Source organism: Bos indicus x Bos taurus, chromosome 11, assembly GCF_003369695.1.
Source record: "Bos indicus x Bos taurus breed Angus x Brahman F1 hybrid chromosome 11, Bos_hybrid_MaternalHap_v2.0, whole genome shotgun sequence".
In the NCBI taxonomy this organism is placed as follows: Eukaryota; Metazoa; Chordata; class Mammalia; order Artiodactyla; family Bovidae; genus Bos; species Bos indicus x Bos taurus.
In genome coordinates, this window is record NC_040086.1 from 19,375,845 (window position 1) to 19,399,073 (window position 23,229).

The following is a 23,229-nucleotide window of genomic DNA, read 5'->3' on the forward strand; positions in this document are numbered from 1 at the left end:
TTGATAGAAAGTAAGCTCGGGGAAAGCAGAGAACTTGTGGGGCAATAGCTAAATGGTGTCAGATTTCTTTTTGGGATAATGAAAATGTTGACAATTCATTGTGGTGATGGTTATACTACTCTGTGAACACACTAAAAACTACTGAATTACACATTTAATATGGGTGAATTGTATGGTATGTGAATAATATCTCAATAAAGTGTTACCAAAAAACCTCTAAAAAACAAACAGAATAGCTTTGAAAAAGCAGGTAGAAAATGAAAAAACAAAAAACCTTGCAGAAGTAAAAGTCAGTAAGAAAATAAATGAGAGAACACACCTATCTGAGGTCTAAAGACTACATGAGGAAGGCAAGACTACATCAGCTGCCAATTGGTGAGGGTCTGAGAGAGAATAAGTAGGAGGTAGTAGGTGATGACCGGAGAAGGCGATGGCACCCCACTCCAGTACTCTTGCCTAGAAAATCCCATGGATGGAGGAGCCTGGTAGGCTGCAGCCCATGGGGTCGCGAAGAGTCGGACACGACTGAGCGACTTCACTTTCACTTTTCACTTTCATGCACTGGAGAAGGAAATGGCAACCCACTCCAGTGTTCTTGCCTGGAGACTCCCAGGGACAGGGGAGCCTGGTGGGCTGCCGTCTATGGGGTGGCACAGAGTCGGACACGACTGACGCGACTTAGCAGCAGCAGCAGCAGCAGCAGTAGGTGATGACAAGGTACGTATTTGGAACGTTCAGAAAGGTTCAGTCTACATTACACATCTGGTAAAACTTGGTGTTTAAAGTGTGCTAAACAGTATGGCAAACATTCATTCATCAATTATCTATCTGATGTGGTAAAATTCCCACTGCATGAGAGACTGGCGTAACTACGACTAATTCATTTTTGTATGCCCTCCAGCACTTAGCTCGATGCCGTCTACATAGTAGGCACTCAATATTAATATTTGATGAATGAAACCAACCAGAGCCAGAACTCAAGGCTCTGTAATTACAAAGCATAAGTGAGCCATTAAAAAATTGCAGCCATTAAAAAATTGCAGCCATTAAAAAAAACAGAACATTATTCCATATTTGAATCATTTTAATGGATCTTTAAATGAGAGTTTTCATTCAGTTAACTAAAATATACACAAGCATAATTTAGTAATCTAATATGAAAGCAAGAAGATCTAGCAGAAAGGTAAGGACTTTCTGAGAAATGCTAAGAAAATGTAACTTTATTCTTAATATATACACCATGAAACAGACACTTCACATTATTTTGTTTCTTCAAAATTTAAATTCTGCTTGCTTTTCAGTTAATTTTTTTTGGTAACAGATGCTACTGAATATACCATTTTTTTCCTGACAATAACAACAGGCCGCCCAACTACATGATACAATATTTTGCATTTAATTTAAAAGATTATGGCTTAGTGTTTAAAAAATAAATTAATTAATAAAAGAGAAACATTATTAGGAGAAAAAATGAAAGCACATTCACCACAATAAAAAAAAATCATTCCTTCAAAATTAGAAACCAGTATGAGCATTATTTCACTTACCCTACCTCGGAAGCATATAATTCCTGTGTATAAATAAAGTTGAACCTATAGACTGGAATGATACTGACAATATAAACAAAAATAAATGGAATTGCACATTAAAAGAAACTTGTTTTTAGCTTAATTGTTGGTGCAGAGTGCACGGTTGGGGCTGGCTGCCTGGTGGCCACTTTAGCCTTACTAGCTTGACTTGCTCTAACAGCAGTTTCCAGACGTACTTTCAGCTCAGGAGCTGCTCCCATTACTGTCTTGAAAGCGTGTGGATACAGAGGTCCAATATGCATTAAATTCTGGAGTGCAAACTCATGGAGATCTTTGGAAGCTGTGCTTGCTGAGGCAAAAGAATTTTCATCCAGCAGGTAAGAGATCAAAGTGGGAACTAAAAGAGCAAGTAATTGGACTCCTGCAAATAACAAAGATAAAGTCTGAAGATGCTCATGAATCTGAAAATTACAGTAAACCTTTATTTAACCCTAGGCAATTACCACAGTAGTCTGAATTATAATAAAACACAAGTAAATGTGCCCAATCTATTTTAGACCTCAATAATTATTCATTATTAATATTGAATATTTATTAATTCTCCAAGCCACGTTAGCATAGGAAATCAGGTTTGATTTCCTGTTAAGACTGTATATTTTGCATTTATACTAATTGTTTTATTTTAAAAAATACTGGCTAAAAGGTAAAAATGAAGAATTTTACAAAGGCCACTGGTAAAATGTATTTTGAGAATAAAATTGTGAAAATTCCAAGGGTATTCCAGAATAGGAAGGTTGGAAGTTTAATGCAACAAGGAACAGAAACCTGAAGCATTCATTAGGAGGAAGAAACCATCAAAGCATGAGCTAATGTATACATTAATGTGATGACAACCATTTCCCTTTGGTTTGTGCACGGCAGTTAGCCTCAGATTTAGTATTAATTTTCAAAAAGTGACGACTGCCTATTCTACCTCTTGGAAGTCTTACTATAGTACAAAACATCTGAGTAAAGCAGTCCTTTAAAAAATGAAATCATTGTGGTGCTTACTGTTGATATAGCCCATTAATACTAAATACTAGAAACTGGTTTGAGAATTGAAGCTACATTGCCTCAGTTATTTCATACTTTAAATTAACTGGCTCTTACATGGAAAATTAAAGGGTTATTTATTAAATGAACCTTGTTAAATCTAACTATTAAACTATATTTAATTTCATGAATAATACATGAATATATTCTTGCTGTTAAAAGAATTCAAACAATACAGAATTATTTGAAAAAGTATAAGACTCTCTTCCCTACCTAAATTAGAACACCTGTTCAGGAATTGATCCCAAGAGTCAACTCAAGTCAGACATAATTTAATACTAACTATGCAAAAGTCAATAAGCTCAATGTTGAGATTATGAAATGAATAAGATTTAGTCTGTATGTTTATGGAATTTACACTGAGTAAAATACAAATAAAGACAAAATTATGTTGAGTCACCAAACATGGACCATGATGTCAGCCATAACATTTCTATCCAAATAATCTGTTAACATCTAGTTTCAACTAAACTTATAAGCTCCTCCCAAACAGCTCTTCTTCCTGAACTTTTCAATTTTAAGACGGCTTCCATGCTTCTTCCAAGTTACACAGTAATATTTGGCTCTTCTCTTTCTCTTGTCCCTATAACCTATACTCATCAAGTCAGATAAATTTTTTTTCCACAATCACTTCTATACTCTTCTCTTCCACTGCAGTAATTCTGGATTATCATTTTATAGGGAACTTATCAGCAATAGCTTTTTTAAAATCTCCACTACCTTTCTAACATCTGTGAAATTCTTTCAAGAGAAGAGGAAAAATTTTATGATAGAAAAACTGATGCAATTTTTACCCAGAGAATAATCTAGCAATATATATTAAAAGTCTTAAAAATGTACCTTCCTTTCAACCCAATAATTTCACTTAAAAAAATTATCTGATAGAAGTAACACACAGGAGGAGATGGCCCTTCATCTTTTAAACTCTGTTTTGGACTATGGGGGTAAATGATCGTGGGCCTGGCAAGGCATTTAAGAACATCCGTCCCACTGCTACCACCATTTGTGAAAAATGGAAGGTTCCACTAATCAGATACCACATTTCCGAGTTCTGTTAAGACCCCAGAGGAATGACTCTAGTTATACTGTTAAATTCTACTTCTATTGTTTTTTATTGTTAATGCAAATTTACTTCATTTAAAAAAAATATAGAATGATCACAGATAATAAAACGTCAATTTTTAAAAAAAATAAGTGTGCAAAGATATCTGTATAAGAACATTCGTTTCAATTATTGATGATCTTAAAAAACTGGAAACAGCTTAAGAATTCAATCATAAGGTACTAGTTTAAAAAGTACAGTCTTTCTGTAACGACTAGAAGTCATATTTTTGAAGATAAATTTTAGATTGTGATGAAATCTAAGCTTAGGGAACAAAGAGGAGTAAGTATTAAGTTGCATAAGTCTCTGGTTAAATGGATGTATATGGTAGTTTTTCATTAAATTAAAAAACAATAATTTTAAATTCTGTAGTATTTTAATACTGATGTTTAGCATGAATACTAATCTGGTCCTATTTATTAAAAAGCTTTTATATATCTCTTACAAATACCAAAATGTGTTATTCTTAAAAATATATTAAACAGCCATATTTTCCCTAGTTCTTAAAAAGTACCTTCCTAGAAGAAAAGATCCATGGGTTGAAATGCATCCGTAATTCATTTTAAACTCTTGCTCTTAAATATAAATCAATTCAATTTTGTTAGCAACATAGGCAAAAACATTAAGCTTTGACATAGTAACAACCTTTAGAAAATTTACTGCTGCAATGGCCTTTTGCAAGTAGCAAATAAGATTAATATGTAATACAAATCTTCATTTTAGACTAGTGGCTTTTTAGAGGATAATACTTACTGTTCTGTTCTTCCCCAAGAGCAACCAATGTTTCAAGAACTTTGATTCCTTCTTGAACAGCTAAGAGTTCTGTACTACTGCCTGGTCTGTTTCTTTCAACAGCTTTTAGCTTTTCAACTACTATTGGAGCTAAGGAATGGATATAAGGAGTTGAAAGGGCCCGATTTGAATGTTGAAAAACTGAGAGGAGAAGCTGGTAGCATTTGGCTTGAACCTATAAAAGAAAATAATTTTATTAATTTACATGTGTGACAGTTCTTATTTGCTCTACAATCACACTGCATCTTAATATGTATGGAAAACAAGCAATACTGCAGGATGAAAACAGAAATGTGATGAATTAATGTCATTTCTACTTATAGAAATGGAATAATAAAACTTCTAATATGCTAACTAAATAAAACTGAAATTAATCAAACATTCCTTATATGTTAGCTCCCAAATTACCACTGCTTATATAATTTTTATATTTCTTTACTGTGTAAGAAATTAGACAACAGGAATTCTAATTTTTGTTTTTAATTCTTTCTTTAGTTTACAACTGTCCCTCTCACCCTCGTCCAAGGTAAGGAGCAATGACTGCGCTTTGCTGGAGCAGCCGTGAAGAGATACCCCACATCCAAGGTAAGAGAAACCCAAGTAAGACGGTAGGTATTGCAAGAGGGCATCAGAGAGCAAACACACTAAAACCTTACTCACAGAAAACTAGTCAATCTAATCACACTAGGACCACAGCTTTGTCTAACTCAATGAAACTAAGCCATGCCCGTGGGGCAACCCAAGAAGGGCGGGTCATGGTGGAGAGATTTGACAGAATGTGCTCCACTGGAGAAGGGAATGGCAAACCACTTCAGTATTGCCTTGAGAACCCCATGAACAGTATGAAAAGGCAAAATGATAGGATACTGAAAGAGAAACTCCCCAGGTCAGTAGGTGCCCAATATGCTACTGAAGATCAGTGGAGAAATAACTCCAGAAAGAATGAAGGGATGGAGACAAAGCAAAAACAATACCCAGCTGTGGATGTGACTGGTGATAGAAGCAAGGTCCGACGCTGTAAAGAGTAATATTGCATAGGAACCTGGAATGTCAGGTCCATGAATCAAGGCAAATTGGAAGTGGTCAAACAAGAGATAGCAAGAGTGAACGTCGACATTCTAGGAATCAGCGAACTCAAATGGACTGGAATGGGTGAATTTAACTCAAATGAGCATTATATATACTACTGCGGGCAGGAATTCCTCAGAAGAAATGGAGTAGCCATCATGGTCAACAAAAGAGTCTAAAATGCAGTACTTGGATGCAATCTCAAAAACGACAGAATGATCTCTGTTCGTTTCCAAGGCAAACCATTCAATATCACAGTAATCCAAGTCTATGCCCCAACCAGTAACACTGAAGAAGCTGAAGTTGAACGGTTCTATGAAGACCTACAAGACCTTTTAGAACTAACACCCAAAAAAGATGTCCTTTTCATTATAGGGGACTGGAATGCAAAAGTAGGAAGTCAAGAAACACCTGGAGTAACAGGCAAATTTGGCCTTGGAATACGGAATGAAGCAGGGCAAAGACTGATAGAGTTTTGCCAAGAAAATGCACTGGTCATAACAAACACCCTTTTCCAACAACACAAGAGAAGACTCTATACATGGACATCACCAGATGGTCAACACAGAAATCAGACTGATTATATTCTTTGCAGCCAAAGATGGAGAAGCTCTATACAGTCAGCAAAAACAAGACCAGGAACTGACTGTGGCTCAGACCATGAACTCCTTATTGCCAAATTCAGACTTAAATTGAAGAAAGTAGGGAAAACCACTAGACCATTCAGGTATGACCTAAATCAAATCCCTTACGATTATACAGTGGAAGTGAGAAACAGATTTAAGGGCCTAGATCTGATAGACAGAGTGCCTGATGAACTATGGAATGAGGTTTGTGACACTGTACAGGAGACAGGGATCAAGACCATCCCCACGGAAAAGAAATGCAAAAAAGCAAAATGGCTGTCTGGGGAGGCCTTCAAATAGCTGAGAAAAGAAGAGAAGTGAAAAACAAAGGAGAAAAGGAAAGATATAAACATCTGAATGCAGAGTTTCAAAGAATAGCAAGAGTTAAGAAAGCCTTCTTCGGCGATCAATGCAAAGAAATAGAGGAAAACAACAGAATGGGAAAGACTAGGGATTTCTTCAAGAAAATCAGAGATACCAAAGGAACATTTCCTGCAAAGATGAGCTCGATAAAGGACAGAAATGGTATGGACCTAACAGAAGCAGAAGATATTAAGAAGAGATGGCAAGAATACACAGAAGAACTGTACAAAAAAGAGCTTCACGATCCAGATAATCACGATGGTGTGATCACTGACCTAGAGCCAGACAACCTGGAATATGAAGTCAAGTGGGCCTTAGAAAGCATCACTACGAAAAAGCTAGTAGAGGTGATGGAATTCCAGTTGAGCTATTCCAAATCCTGAAAGATGATGCTGTGAAAGTGCTGCACTCAATATGCCAGCAAATTTGGAAAACTCAGCAGTGGCCACAGGACTGGAAAAGGTCAGTTTTCTTTCCAATCCCAAAGAAAGGCAATGCCAAAGAATGCTCAAACTACCGTACAATTGCACTCATCTCACACGCTAGTAAAGTAATGCTCAAAATTCTCCAAGCCAGGCTTCAGCAATATGTGAACCGTGAACTTCCAGATGTTCAAGCTGGTTTTAGAAAAGGCAGAGGAACCAGAGATCAAATTGCCAACATCTGCTGGATCATCGAAAAAGCAAGAGAGTTCCAGAAAAACATCTATTTCTGCTTTACTGACTATGCCAAAGGCTTTGACTGTGTAGATCACAATAAACTGTGGAAAATTCTTCAAGAGATGGGAATACCAGACCACCTGATCTGCCTCTTGAGAAATTTGTATGCAGGTCTGGAAGCAACAGTTAGAACTGGACATGGAACAACAGACTGGTTCCAAATAGGAAAAGGAGTTCATCAAGGCTGTATATCGTCACCCTGTTTATTTAACTTATATGCAGAGGACATCATGAGAAACGCTGGACTGGAAGAAATACAAGCTGGAGTCAAGATTGCTGGGAGAAATATCAATAACCTCAGATATGCAGATGACACCACTCTTATGGCAGAAAGTGAAGAGGAACTAAAAAGCCTCTTGATGAAAGTGAAAGTGGAGAGTGAAAAAGTTGGCTTAAAGCTCAACATTCAGAAAATGAAGATCATGGCATCCGGTCCCACCACTTCATGGGAAATAGATGGGGAAACAGTGGAAACAGTGTCAGACTTTATTTTTCTGGGCTCCAAAATCACTGCAGATGGTGACTGCAGCCATGAAATTAAAAGACACTTACTCCTTGGAAGGAAAGTTATGACCAACCTAGACAGCACATTCAAAAGCAGAGACATTACTTTGCCAACAAAGGTTCGTCTAGTCAAGTCTATGGTTTTTCCTGTGGTCATGTATGGATGTGAGAATTGGACTGTGAAGAAGGCTGAGCGCCGAAGAATTGATGCTTTTGAACTGTAGTGTTGGAGAAGACTCTGGAGAGTCCCTTGGACTCCAAGGAGATCCAACCAGTCCATTCTGAAGGAGATCAGCCCTGGGATTTCTTTGGAAGGAATGATGCTAAAGCTGAAACTCCAGTACTTTGGCCACCTCATGAGAAGAGCTGACTCATTGGAAAAGACTGATGCTGGGAGGGATTGGGGGCAGGAGGAGAAGGGGACGACAGAGGATGAGATGGCTGGATGGCATCACTGACTCGATGGACATGAGTGTGAGTGAACTCCGGGAGTTGGTGATGGACAGGGAGGCCTAGTGTGCTGCGATTCATGGGGTCGCAAAGAGTCGGACACGACTGAGCGACTTATCTGATCTCTCACCTTTTCAGTTCAGTTCAGTCGCTCAGTCGTGTCTGACTCTTTGAGACCCCATGAATCACAGCACGCCAGGCCTCCCTGTCCATCACCAACTCCCGGAGTTCACTCAGACTCACGTCCATCGAGTCAGTGATGCCATCCAGCCATCTCATCCTCTGTCGTCCCCTTCTCCTCCTGCCCCCAATCCCTCCCAGCATCAGAGTCTTTACCAATGAGTCAACTGTTCGCATGAGGTGACCAAAGTATTGGAGTTTCAGCTTTAGCATCAGTCCTTCCAATGAACACCTAGGACTGATCTCCTTTAGGATGGACTGGTTGGATTTCCTTGCAGTCCAAGGGACTCTCAAGAGTCTTCTCCAGCACCACAGTTCAAAAGCATCAACTCTTCGGCATTCAGCCTTCTTCACAGTCCAACTCTCACATCCATACATGACCACAGGAAAAACCACAGCCTTGACTAGATGGACCTTTGTTGGCAAAGTAATATCTCTGCTTTTCGATGTACTAAGTTGGTCATAACTTTCCTTCAAAGGAATAAGAGTCTTTTACTTTCATGGCTGCAGTGATTTTGGAGCCCCCCAAAATAAAGTCTGATGCTGTTTCCACTGTTTCCCCATCTATTTCCCATGAAGTGATGGGACCAGATGCCATGAACTTCGTTTTCTGAATGGTGAGATTTAAGCCAACTTTTTCTCTCCCCTCTTTCACTTTCATCAAGATGCTTTTTAGTTCCTCTTCACTTTCTGCCATAAGGGTGGTGTCATCTGCATATCTAAGGTATTGATATTTCTCCTGGCAATCTTGATTCCAACTTGTGCTTCTTCCAGTCCAGCGTTTCTCATGATGTACTCTGCATATAAGTTCCTCTCACCTTAACCTAACATTTTATATGGCTAATATTTGAATGATGTCAAACAAAGCTATAAAATGTATCACACACCTCAATTCCATTTGGATTCTCTGAAAATAAATGCTTAAACCAATTTAAGTGTTCTAGGCTTACAAAGTAGTTCAGTGGCTCCACTTTAGATTAGAAAGACTTCATATTAATAAGAAGCAAAAGAACAAAGAAGAAAGGAAGGTGCATCAACTCATTGATGTAAGGGAACAAAGTGGGAAAAACTGTTTCAGTGCTTCGGTACAAGAGAAGCTACTAAACATCACTGGACAAAAGAAAAATTCCTGGGGAATATTTTAAAAATACACATCTGTGGACCACACATCTGGAGACTCTGATTCAGAAAGACAGTGGTAGATGTTACTAAATTGCTTTTTCTCCTGATGTTCAATAGGTTTAAGAATCATTTGTTTTGATGCGGACACTACAAAACAACAAAACTTATTTTTTAGAAAAACATTTCTTTAATGTCCTTGGTGTGATTAAGTAAACAGTGAAAAAGAGAAACACATAAAGTCTCTACCAGTATATGCCAGGGTTGAGCAAGTATTTTAGATACTGGGGAATTTCTGCATATATAAATTAACATATACATGTCTCTCCTAAGTTTTAACCAGTGACCTTTTCTAGTTTTCTGGAAAATTCATATAACAAATACTTTTCATTTGATGAATCACAAATTTTTAATGAATCCATCTGAAATTTATCTTATAGAGTGGAAGGTTTACTATTATGTTTTAAGTATAACTTACCCACGGGTCACATGAATTTAACGCATTTTTAAATCTGTAAATGCAGCCATTCTGCAGTGACTGAACTCCTATTATTTCACTACCAGCAGACCACAGGAAAAGTGCAATTGCTGTTAGCATGCTTACTTCATCAGGCACAGGCACAGAATCTTCTGAAATAATAGCAGAAAATTAAAGAAAAAAAGAATTTTCTGAAATATATGAATAATGAAATATTTATATATATATAAATATATAGGATTCCCTGGTAGCTCAGCTGATAAAGAATCCACCTGCAATGCAGGAGACCCCGGTTAGATTCCTGAATTGGGACGATCCCCTGGAGAAGGGATAGGCTACCTACCCCAGTATTCATGGGCTTCCCTGGTGGCTCAGATGGTAAAGAACCCACCTGCAATGTGGGAGAGCTGGGTTCGATGTATGGGTTGGAAAGATCCCCTTGAGGACAGCATGGCAACCCACTGTAGTATTCTTGCCTAGAGAATTCCATGGACAGAGGAGCCTTGTGGGTTATAGTCCATGGGGTCTCAAAGAGTCGGACATGACTGAGCGACTAAGCATAGCACATATATAAATGAAAGCATATATAATTATGACATTTAATGTTTATCTTGTTAAAAATCTACCTTAAAAAGCAAAATATTAACTCCTGATAAAGTTAGAATAGTTTTAGTAACATTAATAAAACTAATTAAAGTTTTCCCCTCCAAATATTAATCTGAAAAAAATTCAGGTAATAAAAGTAGGATATAGTTTGTTTAAAATTCAACAAGGGTAAGGGAAAGAAAATAAAATGTAATATTTTGCCATCCACGGAGAGTTTAAGTTTAATTTCCAGGTTTTTGTTTAATTTCTTCTGGTCTGGGTTAGTCTTTTATATGTAATTATTTATAAACATGATTTTTAATAGATATAATGGACATATAATCCAAATGAGTATATATTTAATATCTTTCCTACTGCCGGATAGTTATATTTATCACTTTTGTATTTTCTTTATTATAAAACAGACTGTAATAAATAAACTTGGACAGAAGTTTTTGATCAAGGTCAGAGTATGAGATCTTAAAAGCTCTTCGTATATTTTTCAGAAATGACTCCCTGAAAGTCTTAACTGTTTTAAATTCCCTTTAGCAAAGTATGAAAATGTTCTCCTGGCATCGATTCCACCTGTACATACATTTTTTGTTAAATGAGTTTTACAAGTAAAAATTTGTATTATTTTGTTTTTATTTCTTTGCTTATATAATAATATGGCCAATTTTTTTATATGCTTGGTGGGCATTTCTATTTCTCTCTTACCATTGCCTGTTCTCTCCTCTTTCTTTGTTGTTGTTGTTTAGTTGCTAAATCATGTTCAACTCTTTTGTGACTCAATGGACTGTAGCTCATCAGGCTCCTTGGTCCATAGGATTTCCCAGGCAAGGACACTGGAGTGAGTTGCCATTTCCTTCTACAGGGCATCTTCCTAACCCAGGGATCTAACCCATATCTCCTGCATTGGCAGGCAGATACTTTACCACTGAACCACCCGAGAAGCTCTTTCTTTCTTATACTGGGTGTTAAATGTTTATAAGATTTTTTTGTACATAAATGATATTAACACTGACATTATTTTCAGTTTTTGATCTTTTTCAGCATTCATTTTGTAAAAAAATTTTTTTTCTAGTTTTATTGAGATTTAATTGAAACACAGTTCAGTTCAGTTAGGTTCAGTTGCTCAGTCGTGTCCGACTCTTTGGGACCCCATGAATCGCAGCACACCAGGCCTCCCTGTCCATCACCAACTCCCGAAATTTACCCAAACTCATGTCCACTGAGTCGGTGACGCCATCCAGCCATCTCATCCTCTGTCATCCCCTTCTCCTCCTGCCCCCAATCCCCTCCCAGCATCAGAGTCTTTTCCAATGAGTCAACTCTTCGCATGAGGTGGCCAAGGTACTGGAGTTTCAGCTTTAGCATCAGTCCTTCCAATGAACACTCAGGACTGGTCTCCTTTAGGATGGACTGGTTGGATCTCCTTGCAGTCCAAGGGACTCTCAAGAGTCTTCTCCAGCACCACACCACAGTTCAAAAGCATCAATTCTTCGGCACTCAGCTTTCTTCACAGTCCAACTCTTACATCCATACATGACCACTGGAAAAACCATAGCCTTGACTAGACGGACCTTTTTCGGCAAAGTAACATCTCTGCTTTTGAATATGCTATCTAGGTTGGTCATAACTTTCCTTCCAAGGAGTAAGCGTCTTTTAATTTCATGGCTGCAATCACCATCTACAGTGATTTTGGAGCCCCCAAAAATAAAGTCTGACAATGTTTCCTCATCTATTTCCCATGAAGTGATGGGACCAGATGCCATGATCTTAGTTTTCTGAATGTTGAGCTTACAGTACTATATATATATTTAAAATGTACAGCATAATAATTTGACTCACATACATTATGAAATGACTATCAAAATAAGTTTAGCACACATCCTCCATCTCATACAGATACAAAATTGAAGAAACAGAAAAAAATATTTTCCTTCTGATAAGAAACTTTAGGATTTATCACCTACTTTTAATGCATGTCATTTTTCACAGGCTTATGTTAAATTTTATAGTCCAATATGCAGATGGTGATTGCAGCCATGAAATTAAAAGACGCTTACTCCTTGGAAGGAAAGTTATGACCAACCTAGATAGCATATTCAAAAGCAGAGACATTACTTTGCCAACAAAGTTCCATCTAGTCAAGGCTATGGTTTTTCCTGTGGTCATGTATGGATGTTAAAGTTGGACTGTGAAGAAAGCTGAGCACCAAAGAACTGATGCTTTAGAACTGTGGTGTTGGAGAAGACTCTTGAGAGTCCCTTGGACTGCAAGGAGATCCAACCAGTCCATCCTAAAGGAGATCAGTCCTGGGTGTTCATTGGAAGGACTGATCCTAAAGCTGAAACTCCAATACTTTGGCCACCTCATGCGAAGAGTTGACTCATTGGAAAAGACTCTGATGCTGGGAGGGGATTGGGGGCAGGAAGAGAAGGGGACGACAGAGGATGAGATCACTGGATAGCATCACCAACTTGATGGACATGAGTGTGGGTAAACTCCGGGAGTTGGTGATGGACAGGGAGGCCTGGCGTGCTGCGATTCATGGGGTCGCAAAGAGTCAGACACGACTGAGTGACTGAACTGAACTGATACTGACATTTTCTTCTGTGATATTTACCATTGACTTAAACTTACACAGTTCAATTTTACTGCCCTATCTGTTCATTCTTGGGCCTACTCCACAGTTTTAGATAGTGTGGAAATGTTTTAATAGGCAATATGACAAATTTTTAATTATTCTGTTTTCAATCTTTTCACATTTACAACAGAAGTAACATGAAAGAAAATGTCAAACACTGAAAAAAAAATGGACATAAATGTGAATAAGCATTCCCCCCCAAATTAAACACAAACATGAAAAATGCTTATACTTACTAGGCAAACGAGAAATGCAAGTATAAACAATAAAACAGCATGTTTTACTTACCAGATAATGAAATGTAAAAGTCTGAAATACCATGTATTGGTGGGAATCATGCACTGTTGGTGGTAGTGCAAATTCATAAAACTACTCTGCAGAGCAATTTGGCAATGTCTGATAAAATTAAAATGTGTCATCAATTCCACTTCTAGGGGTATGCTGTAGAAAATCTCATAGCACATGTGCATAAGGAATTTATAAGGTTGGTCACTGAGACAATTTTTATAACTAGGAAAAATAAAAAATAGTAAAAATGGCCATTGATAGGGGAACAATTAATAACTGATAAATATAAAATGATAGACAACTACCGAGGAGTTCAGAACAATTTACAATCTAAGAGTTTTATATATACATATTCTTTCTTTGGGGGGGAAACTCCCAAGATGTATGTAACTGGTAAGACAAGGGAAGAACCGAGGTCTGCTGCACTGCCGGCAGATTCTTCACCATTTGAGCTACCCAAGAAACCCAAAGCAAGGGCATCGAGTGTCAATACTCAAAATCGGAACTAAAAGTTCACATCTAAAAGATGGGACTAAAAACACTTCTCTGAGTTTATTCAGTGTTATATAGCAGTTTTCTGATGAGCTCATTCAGTTAGTCATTAAGGAACAAATATTGTAATAAATTAAAAAAATTAAAACTGACTAGATTACCTGGTTGGGAATATTCTAGGATGCATGCCAGAGTGCTACGAATTAGAGCTGTCCACTGTTTTTGAGTATCCTCAGTTTTGGCCATTGAAAGTGTCACAATACTTTTGATCCCTTGAAGAGCTGCACTGACTGGTGGAGGAACCTGATTATCTGCAGACTTTATTGCTGTGTCTTTCAATATTCTTGCAATTAAAAACAGAATTGTGGGCAAGATTGTCATACATCCTGAAATAAAAACAAATCAGATTATCTTGTACTACTTCAGTTCCTGTATTATAGTTGTTTCAATTGTTTGTATCTTTTTACAACTGACTATGGTTTAATATTACTTCTTTTCCTTGTATTTATACAAAATTTATTGCACTGCTATTACCATAATTCAATGTTTGAAAGATAAAAAGGATGTTGCAAGCTATTTCAAAGAAGTCAATATTTTCTTTTCCTAATTTGCCTTGTTTTTTTATATTACTTCTAGTGTTTCACACAGAAGGAAAACTTCTGTCGAATACTTTGAGAAGTAGTTGAGAAACTTGGTGAATCATGTAGCAATTCCAAGACAAGTAATCAATCTCACTGTACTAAGTGAGCATTAGTACTAAGTTAGTCAATGTACTAACCAAGTCAGGAAACTGATAAAAATGCTGATAAATAGGTAAGGCAAACTGAAAAATAGGTAAGGCAAAAAGAAATGAAAGAATCCTAGGATTTGTAGCTGAAAGAACTTTAAGGTAATCAAATTAACCACCCACTTAACGGTTAAGACTCCCTTCTCCACTGGGACATGCCTCCAGTGTAGACTGCCTATGAAGCTTCAATGGAGTAGTGTTTTCATATCTGTAGGCTTGTGCTGAGCTGAAAGATACCTTTGTATCTTCTGATACGATATCTATTTCCTAGATACAACAGAGGAAAAGTTTACTTTTCTTATTTTTTTTTTAACGTTTGTTTGGTTTTGTCGGGTCTTAGTTGCAGCATGTGAGATCTTTTAGTTTCAGCATGTAAACTCTCAGTTGCAGCATGAGGGATCTAGTTCCCTGACCGCAAATCAAACCCGGACCCCCTGTACTGAGACCAGGGCCTTAGCCACTAGACCACCAGGGAAGTATCAAGTGCCTACTTTTCTATCCACTAGTTCTTCAAGTATCTGCAGACAGCTATTATATTTTTCAGGTTTAATTTTTTAATTAACAGTTGCTCCTTAAAGTTGGTTGTCACTCTTCTCTGACATGTTTGTCAGTGTGGCTCAAGAGTAGCAACCAGATCAGAAAATAAAGTGCTTAGTAATTTCACTTTATGTCTATTTGCTAACATTCAATGTCTTCTCTCAAGCTGTGGGTCTGTCTCTTTGCTGAAGTTTCTTTGAAATGTACCTGAAAAAGGCATCTAGAGTTTTGGTTTTTTAAATCTTAAGTCTTTATAGGCTCCTAAAGCAAACAAACCCTTAAAAATAAGTCCTACTTTTCCTTTAAGACTTAATAGGAAAATAAATCATCATAGCACTTAAAATCAAAGGCAAGCTCATCTCTGTCTAATACTGTATAATACATTTACAAATAGTGAGCAACACCATACCAGCAGGTGAACAGAGAGACGGTAAGTCGGAGAGTATGGTAACTGTGGCTGCCACCAAACGAGCACTTTCTTCCGACAGTCGAGTTTTAGTGGCTATGTGACTTGGAGAGTCCGACATCTTGGTACTGAGATGTGGCATATGACGTACTAAAATGAACATCAACAGCTCCAGAGTTGCAAACACAAGAGATTTTCCAGGAATGAGACCACCACTGTCACCTCCTTCTCCTAATACAGGACAGGACTCTTTTTCTATATCATCCTCATCTTGGGTAAAAGAAAAGTGAAATTCTCAGCAAAAAGGATAACAAATAGTAGAGGTAACAACACAGTAAGTATGTTTAATAAATTCTTTCAAAAGAATTTAGAATTTACAACTAAATGTCTAACTGATGCAATGTCTTTCTCAGAATAATTCTCTGCCTTATAATTGTTTATTGACCTCTCCTTAAATGTAACAATTCATTTTCTACTTTACTTTACTAAAAATAAAATTATTAGGTATTTTTAATAGGAATGTATTTCATAATAGGAGTAACACATATGCTAGGCTTGAAACACATGAAGTTAACACTTTTTGTACGTGAAAATGGTTGAATATGAGCAATTTCATTTGAGTCATTCTAATGAAAGTAAAATCAACTGCAATCTTTTAAATGTATGGTTAAATTTTTTCATTAAAAACTTCCTGACATTAATATTCAAAAAATTAGAATAGAAATAAATCTACTTTAAAGTTAGTGTGATTTCTTGTGCTTACTTAGTGTGTTTCTTTTTTCTTGCAAATAATCCTGAGCAGCTCTTACTATCTGTTGTACAACTCCAGTCACCAGCAGCTGGACAGACGGTGGATTCCAGGTCAACAGGAGGCGGTGTAAAACACTCAGTAACTCAACACCAATCAGCTATTATAAATTAATAGAGAGAAATTAAATTAATTTAAAGGATATATTTATATTATTAAATCTAGGAAAATATACATATAAAAATACATAGATTTGGTAGCTAAAGTTAATACATAAAATATGCAGCAAATATTATAATAATCTTGAAAAATGGTCATATTTTATCCCAACGTATTTTCAGTCAAAAATTACTTCATTACATATTTAAATGATTTTTCCATTTAAAACATTTCTTTTCTCTTTTGGACTAAACAGCATTGCTAGTGTTTAGTGTCACTAAAATTTATGATTTCTAATCCGAGTATTCAAGAGTAGTCCACCAAAAATTTTAGGCAGGCTGGCAAGTTGCTCCAAGATTTGTCTCAGAACTATTACAAACTTTAACCACTCACTATTCACTTAGGCTTCTCACAATCTTCCACATCAACCCCATCCAATGAACCTACCTCAAATTTCAAAGAGGGAGAAAAAAAATTAAATTGCAACCAAAGCCACCTTTACCTCTTTCTTTAAGATCAAGATCAGCCCCTTGTCCGAGGCTGATAATTTTTTTCTCACATGCTTCCATGCCATCCTCTTTGACTTCCCAAGGATTCGTCAAGGACCTCAATTACACCCCATATATCACAGATAAACTAAGCTAAGGTTCTCTTCCCCAATATAAGTAGTTGCTCAAGTCTTTCCTATCTAATTTCCCTCCACGCCTCAGAAAACCCTCACCTCCTTCCATCTGCCCCCATGATCTCTTCTGTCTCTGTCCTGATGGAAAGATGCCACTCCCTTCACCCCCTCATTCACTCCTCAAAACTTCTCTAATCTGGCGCCATTCACCTGAGAAAATGCTCTGCCTGAGGTCACCAATAACCTCCTGGGACTCTCTTCTGTCCTGACTCACTGGATTCTGTTCCTCTGAGACTTGACTGTCCTTGACAATCTCTCTTGTCTTTGGTAACTCTGTTCTCTTTAGTTCTCCTACCTCTCCAGTAGTCTCCACTGCTGATTAATTTCCCTCATCTCCACCCTTATTTGTTATTTATCCCTAAAGTTCCAGTCTTGGCCCTGTTTCCTTCTCTTTTATTCAGTTTTCTGAGGCCAGTGAACTCACTGTCTCTCTGGAATTATGAAAACAGCCTCGTAATTGACCTCCTTTCTCCCTTCTCATGTCTTAAAAATTAACCACTATAGAACTGATGGAGAGGTCAAATTTATGTCTATTGTGGTTATGAAATACACATTTAACCATGTCGTTTAATCTACTGCACTTACAGTCAATTATTTCCATTTTAACATAATATGTCACACACCTTCATTCACAGATTAAACTTTATTGGTTTGACTATTTGAAAACGACCCTCAAGTTTCTTGTGGTAATGTGCAGTCTAGCTGAGGCCCAGCTTTAAGCTACAAGACTGGAGTACAAGATGAGTTCATCAGTAAGTGACGCTTATAATCACACACCACATACTTCATTTTGTTTCATGTGGGTTTTTTTTCTTTTTTATTGAGCAAATATCATGTACAAAACTAATTTTAAGAGAACACAATAAGAAGAACTTTGTTTTTTTTATTTTTTTGTGTTTTATAGAAGATTATCCCAAGAGGTACTATTTGGTAGTGATGGTGTCCAAAGAAATGGTTATTATGAAGATAAAAGACTTCCTAATTAAAACAAACAAACAAATCCAGTGGAAACTTGGTTCTGTAACATGAATAAAATCCTCTAAAAATTCCATACAAAAAATTAGAAAACACAATTCATTAAACTTCTTAAATGAATACTTGAGCCAGTGCAAAAACCGTATTAAATGAGATCAAGTTTAATCAAACATTTAAAAGTGACATAATTTATTTGGATTTTCCAGGCAAGAATACTGGAGTGGTTTGCCATTTCCTACTCCAGGGGATCTTTCCAACCCAGGGATCAAACCTGGGTCTCCCGCATTACAGCAGACTCTTTACTGAATGAGCCAACAGGAAATCCCAAATTTATTAATAGCCTTATGAATTAACTCAGCCCTTTACTAGCAGAACCATTAACTGGGACTGAGGGGATCCTTTACATTTTTAGTTATATCTGATTGCTGATGAACTCATCAAAGAAGGTATAGTGATGATTTCTAGTCCAGCATGTCTGGTCATCCAACATTCAATATAAGGTCTTAGATGAAGCCAAAATCCTGAACACTTATTATATAATATGTATCTCATATGTGAGAAAATTACCTTAAAATATGATGAATACAAAGCATTTATTATCTATTATAGAAATATACTGCACCTGATCTTCTGCAATATGGATTCGGGCATAAGGAGAATCTAGCAAGGTGTGCAAGGCCTGTAGACAAGCTGTAACATGTTCAACAGGTTCCTCAGGTCTTGGGGAACAAAGGAACTGTATACTCACACCTGTAATATACAAAATTAACACACAGGTTTCTTAATATAAAACACTTTGTTGCTTTGACACCATTTTTTTTTCTTTTACCTACTTATTTTATAGCTTACTTTAACATGTATTTATTAATGCCTTAAGTGAGTTCAAAATGATTGTCAAAATAAGTAGCCAAACTTAACATATGTTGTAGCCTTGGAATGAGACAAACAGTCACATTGGAAGCAAGTGAGGGAGTTCCAAAGTCACCAGGTTGATTAAGAAGCTACTTAAAGACATTTAAAAATAATACATTAAGAATAAATTTATGAAAATTATAAGATTATGATAAATGATCGCAAATTCTTAAATGTTACAAGAGAATCTACACAGCAATTATAAATAACAATTACTCAAATTTGCTTTAACTTTACATTTATATTTATATGCATATATACATTTATATATGTGTATATAGATATAAATTTATACCTATATACACAATTTATGTATATATTACATGTATAATGTAAATATAAATTTATATTTCCTCATAGAGTAATTTAAGTGTCAAGTAAAAAGAAAACATATTAAAAAAAGTTTAACTTTTCCCTTGAAAATTATTCAGTATTGCTCTGTGAGTGAACATGATAGAGAATTTTTAAGGAGTAATTTAATAATTAAATTTTTCTATTAAAAATTCAGTTAATTAAGAAAATGTGCTAAAAAACAAACACCTCTTTTTACTATTTCTTATCTGAACTATACTGTAAAATTTTTTTCCATAGCATTAAAATGAAAGATATGAAGGAGTTCAAAACATGCTGCACCAAAATATACCTTCTTGGCTGAACACATTTGAGAAATAGCAGATGCAGGCAGGGCTCTTTGACCCCCTTTCTACCCAAAAGCAGGTCATAAAATTTCTCATTAGAAGATGCCCTCCCTGTATCAGGCAAAGAATATTTTTACTCCTTGAGACTGGGAGTTGATGTTGAAATAGACCGATCAGAACAAACCTACTAAAATAAGCCTGATCTTCTACTGTTGCTGTTTAGTGGCTAAGCTGTGTCTGACTCTTGTGACCCCATGGACTGTAGCCCACCAGGCTCCACTGTCCATGGAATTTCCCAGGCAAGAATACTGGTGTGGGTTGCCATTTCTTTCCCTAGGGGATCTTCCCAGACCAGGAATCGAACTTGCATCTCCTGCACTGGCAAGCAGATTCTTTGTTGCTGAGCTATCAAGGAAGCCCCGATTTTCCATTTGTTTCCCCCATATACTTTTTAGTTCCTGCACAACTTATCATCCCTGGCCCCAGCCCTCTGTCTTATCAGATCCCCACAACTTATTCTTGTTCGTGTAAAACTGTATACAATCTTTAAGACCTAAAAGTTTCTTCAGGTCTTCATTTTCCTCCTATGTACATGTAAAAGTTTTAAATCAATTATATTCAAAAGCAGAGACATTACTTTGCCAACAAAGGTTCGTCTAGTCAAGGCTATGGTTTTTCCTGTGGTCATTGCATGGATGTGAGAGTTGGACTGTGAAGAAGGCTGAATGCCGAAGAATTGATGCTTTTGAACTGTGGTGTTGGAGAAGACTCTTGAGAGTCCCTTGGACTGCAAGGAGATCCAACCAGTCCATTCTGAAGGAGATCAGCCCTGGGATTTCTTTGGAAGGAATGATGCTGAAGCTGAAACTCCAGTACTTTGGCCACCTCATGCGAAGAGTTGACTCACTGGAAAAGACTCTGATGCTGGGAGGGATTGGGGGCAGGAGGAGAAGGGGACGACAGAGGATGAGATGGCTGGATGGCATCACTGACTCGATGGACGTGAGTCTGAGTGAACTCCGGGAGCTGGTGATGGACAGGGAGGCCTGGCGTGCTGCGATTCATGGGGTCGCAAAGAGTCAGACACGACTGAGCGACTGATCTGATCTGATCTGATATGCTTTTCTCCTATTAATGTGTCTTATATCAGTTTAATTCTTAAGCCAGTCACAGAACCTAAATGGTAGAAAGCAGTTTTTTCTCCCTTACAGATAAACATTTTCAGAAGTAATATATCTTGAGATACATTAAGATGGCTCACTTACCTAAAATCAGATGCATTCTGTCTTTGTTAATTTCTGCCAAAGATTTAGCACTAGGTATTGCTCCTGATGCTTGGCTTAAATTGACCGGTATGGAACGTTTTTGTAAAGCGGATATTGCTGCTGCTTCTGCTGACTCTGAACATGTAAATCCTGTGCTGTTTAACCAAAGTGCCACCGCGTGGAGAATTGGGGCCCAGGAATTCCGATAGTGCAGTCTAGCCGTATCAATAGTCTCAGGAGTATAAAATGCCCCACCTATAAAACAATCAAATCAATGAAAAACATTACTTCTATTATACATATTCACTCATTTATGAACAACTTCCTTTAAAAATACCTGGTACATACTGGCTTAGTCCATTTGACCTGCTTTAAGAAAATACCACAGACTGAGTGGCTACACAACAGAAATTCATTTCTCATGGTTCTGGAGGCTGTAAGTCGAGATCAAGATGCCAGCATGGTTGGGTGAGGGCCTTCTTCCTGACTGACAGCCTGTACCTTCTTGCTTTCTTCACAAGGTGGAAGGTAGAAAGGGTTGGGGGCTCTGTGGGTTCTCTTTTACAAGGGGACTACTCCCATTCCTAGGGACTCCACCCTCATGACCAAAGCACCTCCCAAAGGACCCATACCTCTTAACACCATCACAATAGGGATTAGGTTTCAACATAAACATTCTGAGGTGATACAAATATTCAGATCACAGCACACATAAAAGAGGAATCTGGCCAAAGAGTTTCTCCCAAGGGTCTCTAAAACTGACATCATTCCTACAACTGCTGACCTGGAGTGCCTATCACTTCCTTGTGATTTATGCCAGCATTTCCAGCCTTTCCTCTGCAAGTGCCCACGCCTCTGAGTGCCTTCTACCTTGCCCCACCCATGGTCACAGGCTTCCTCTTCACTGTCACCAGCAGCTCTTAAAACCCTCATCACCTTTCCTTTCTCTTATAGCCAGCGAACTCTGTCTCTTCTTTTTTCCCCCCCAACTCTTTTGCAAATTCTTCCCTTCTTCCTGCTTTCACTATCGAACTGAGGACTTCACATCTGCCCTGGCACACACACAGTGACCAACACGGCGGTATACCTCATCATGATTACGCATAATAACTCCTTACGCAGTTATTTAGAGTACCCCAGCTCAGATGGTTATTACTGTAACACTGAGAACATTTTTGCTTGGGCTGACAAGTAAAGTTTAATGCCGTATCTGAATTTATAAATTCAGTATGGACAGAATATCAAGTTTAAGTCCACAGAAATTTAAGATGTTATTATTACTATTGTGGCCAGTCTCCACCAATTCCATTTTGTTTAATTACTACTTTGAACCCCATTAAAAGCAAAACTCTGAACGCAGTACTTACCATCTGGAGGGAGTTGACTAGCGAATTCAGCTGGTAAAGTTAAAAGCGCGTAGTCTTTTAATGCTGCCAACCACAGGCGACTAAGTATTGGCAGTTCAGGCTGTACCAGTGTTATTAAACTATCTGGTGGTAGTTCATCTATGGTACTGTCATCATCATCATCGTCATCAGTATTTTTAACTGCTCTTTTTGGTTTTGACTCTGCTTCTTTTTTAATATTCATAGCAACCACATAGACCTAGTAAGATATTCAGGAGGAGAAAAGAACAAGATATAATATTAAGAAATGACATATCCTAAGCTGTTATGATTATACGGAGAAGAAAACGGCAACCCCACTCCAGTATTTTTGCCTGGGAAATCCCATGGACAGAGGAGTGTGGCAGGCCATCAGCCATGGGGTCGCAAGAGTCGGAAGCGACTTAGCGACTAAACCACCACCACTATGATTATACAGCTGAATCATCACAAGTAACCAAGTACTATTAGTAGAAAGTATGCAACTTCAGACTTTCCTGATATCCTCAAAAGAATAATCCCACGTATTTTGGAGGCAATCTTTTTTTTTTTTTTATAATAGATCTGACTACTACTCTCACAGCACATTCCTTGATTTTTTCTGGCTTCTCTTGTTCTACTTTACAAAGCCCCCCTTTATATGAGGTTTTCTTTTTTTTTTTTTTTTTGGCCATAGGGTATAACTTCCTGTTTACTGC

General features: G+C 37.4%; 1 protein-coding gene across 3 annotated transcripts in view; it reads right to left on the reverse strand.

The window, feature by feature from the left end:
* Positions 1-1,066: 1,066 nt before the first annotated feature.
* HEATR5B (HEAT repeat containing 5B) overlaps positions 1,067-23,229 on the reverse strand; it is a 102,496-nt gene continuing 80,333 nt past the window's right edge. For 2 of the 3 annotated variants that reach the window (XM_027555005.1, XM_027555006.1), the window contains exons 28-36: positions 22,514-22,751; positions 21,147-21,401; positions 18,954-19,081; positions 16,531-16,675; positions 15,771-16,037; positions 14,199-14,423; positions 10,023-10,174; positions 4,477-4,690; positions 1,067-1,950 (exon numbers count right to left, since the gene is read on the reverse strand). In XM_027555005.1, coding sequence (XP_027410806.1) covers positions 1,646-1,950; positions 4,477-4,690; positions 10,023-10,174; positions 14,199-14,423; positions 15,771-16,037; positions 16,531-16,675; positions 18,954-19,081; positions 21,147-21,401; positions 22,514-22,751 — 1,929 coding nt within the window. In that variant the 3' untranslated portion in view covers positions 1,067-1,645. The remainder of the gene's footprint in view (positions 1,951-4,476; positions 4,691-10,022; positions 10,175-14,198; positions 14,424-15,770; positions 16,038-16,530; positions 16,676-18,953; positions 19,082-21,146; positions 21,402-22,513; positions 22,752-23,229) is intronic. The other variant, XM_027555007.1, reaches the window with a different exon arrangement.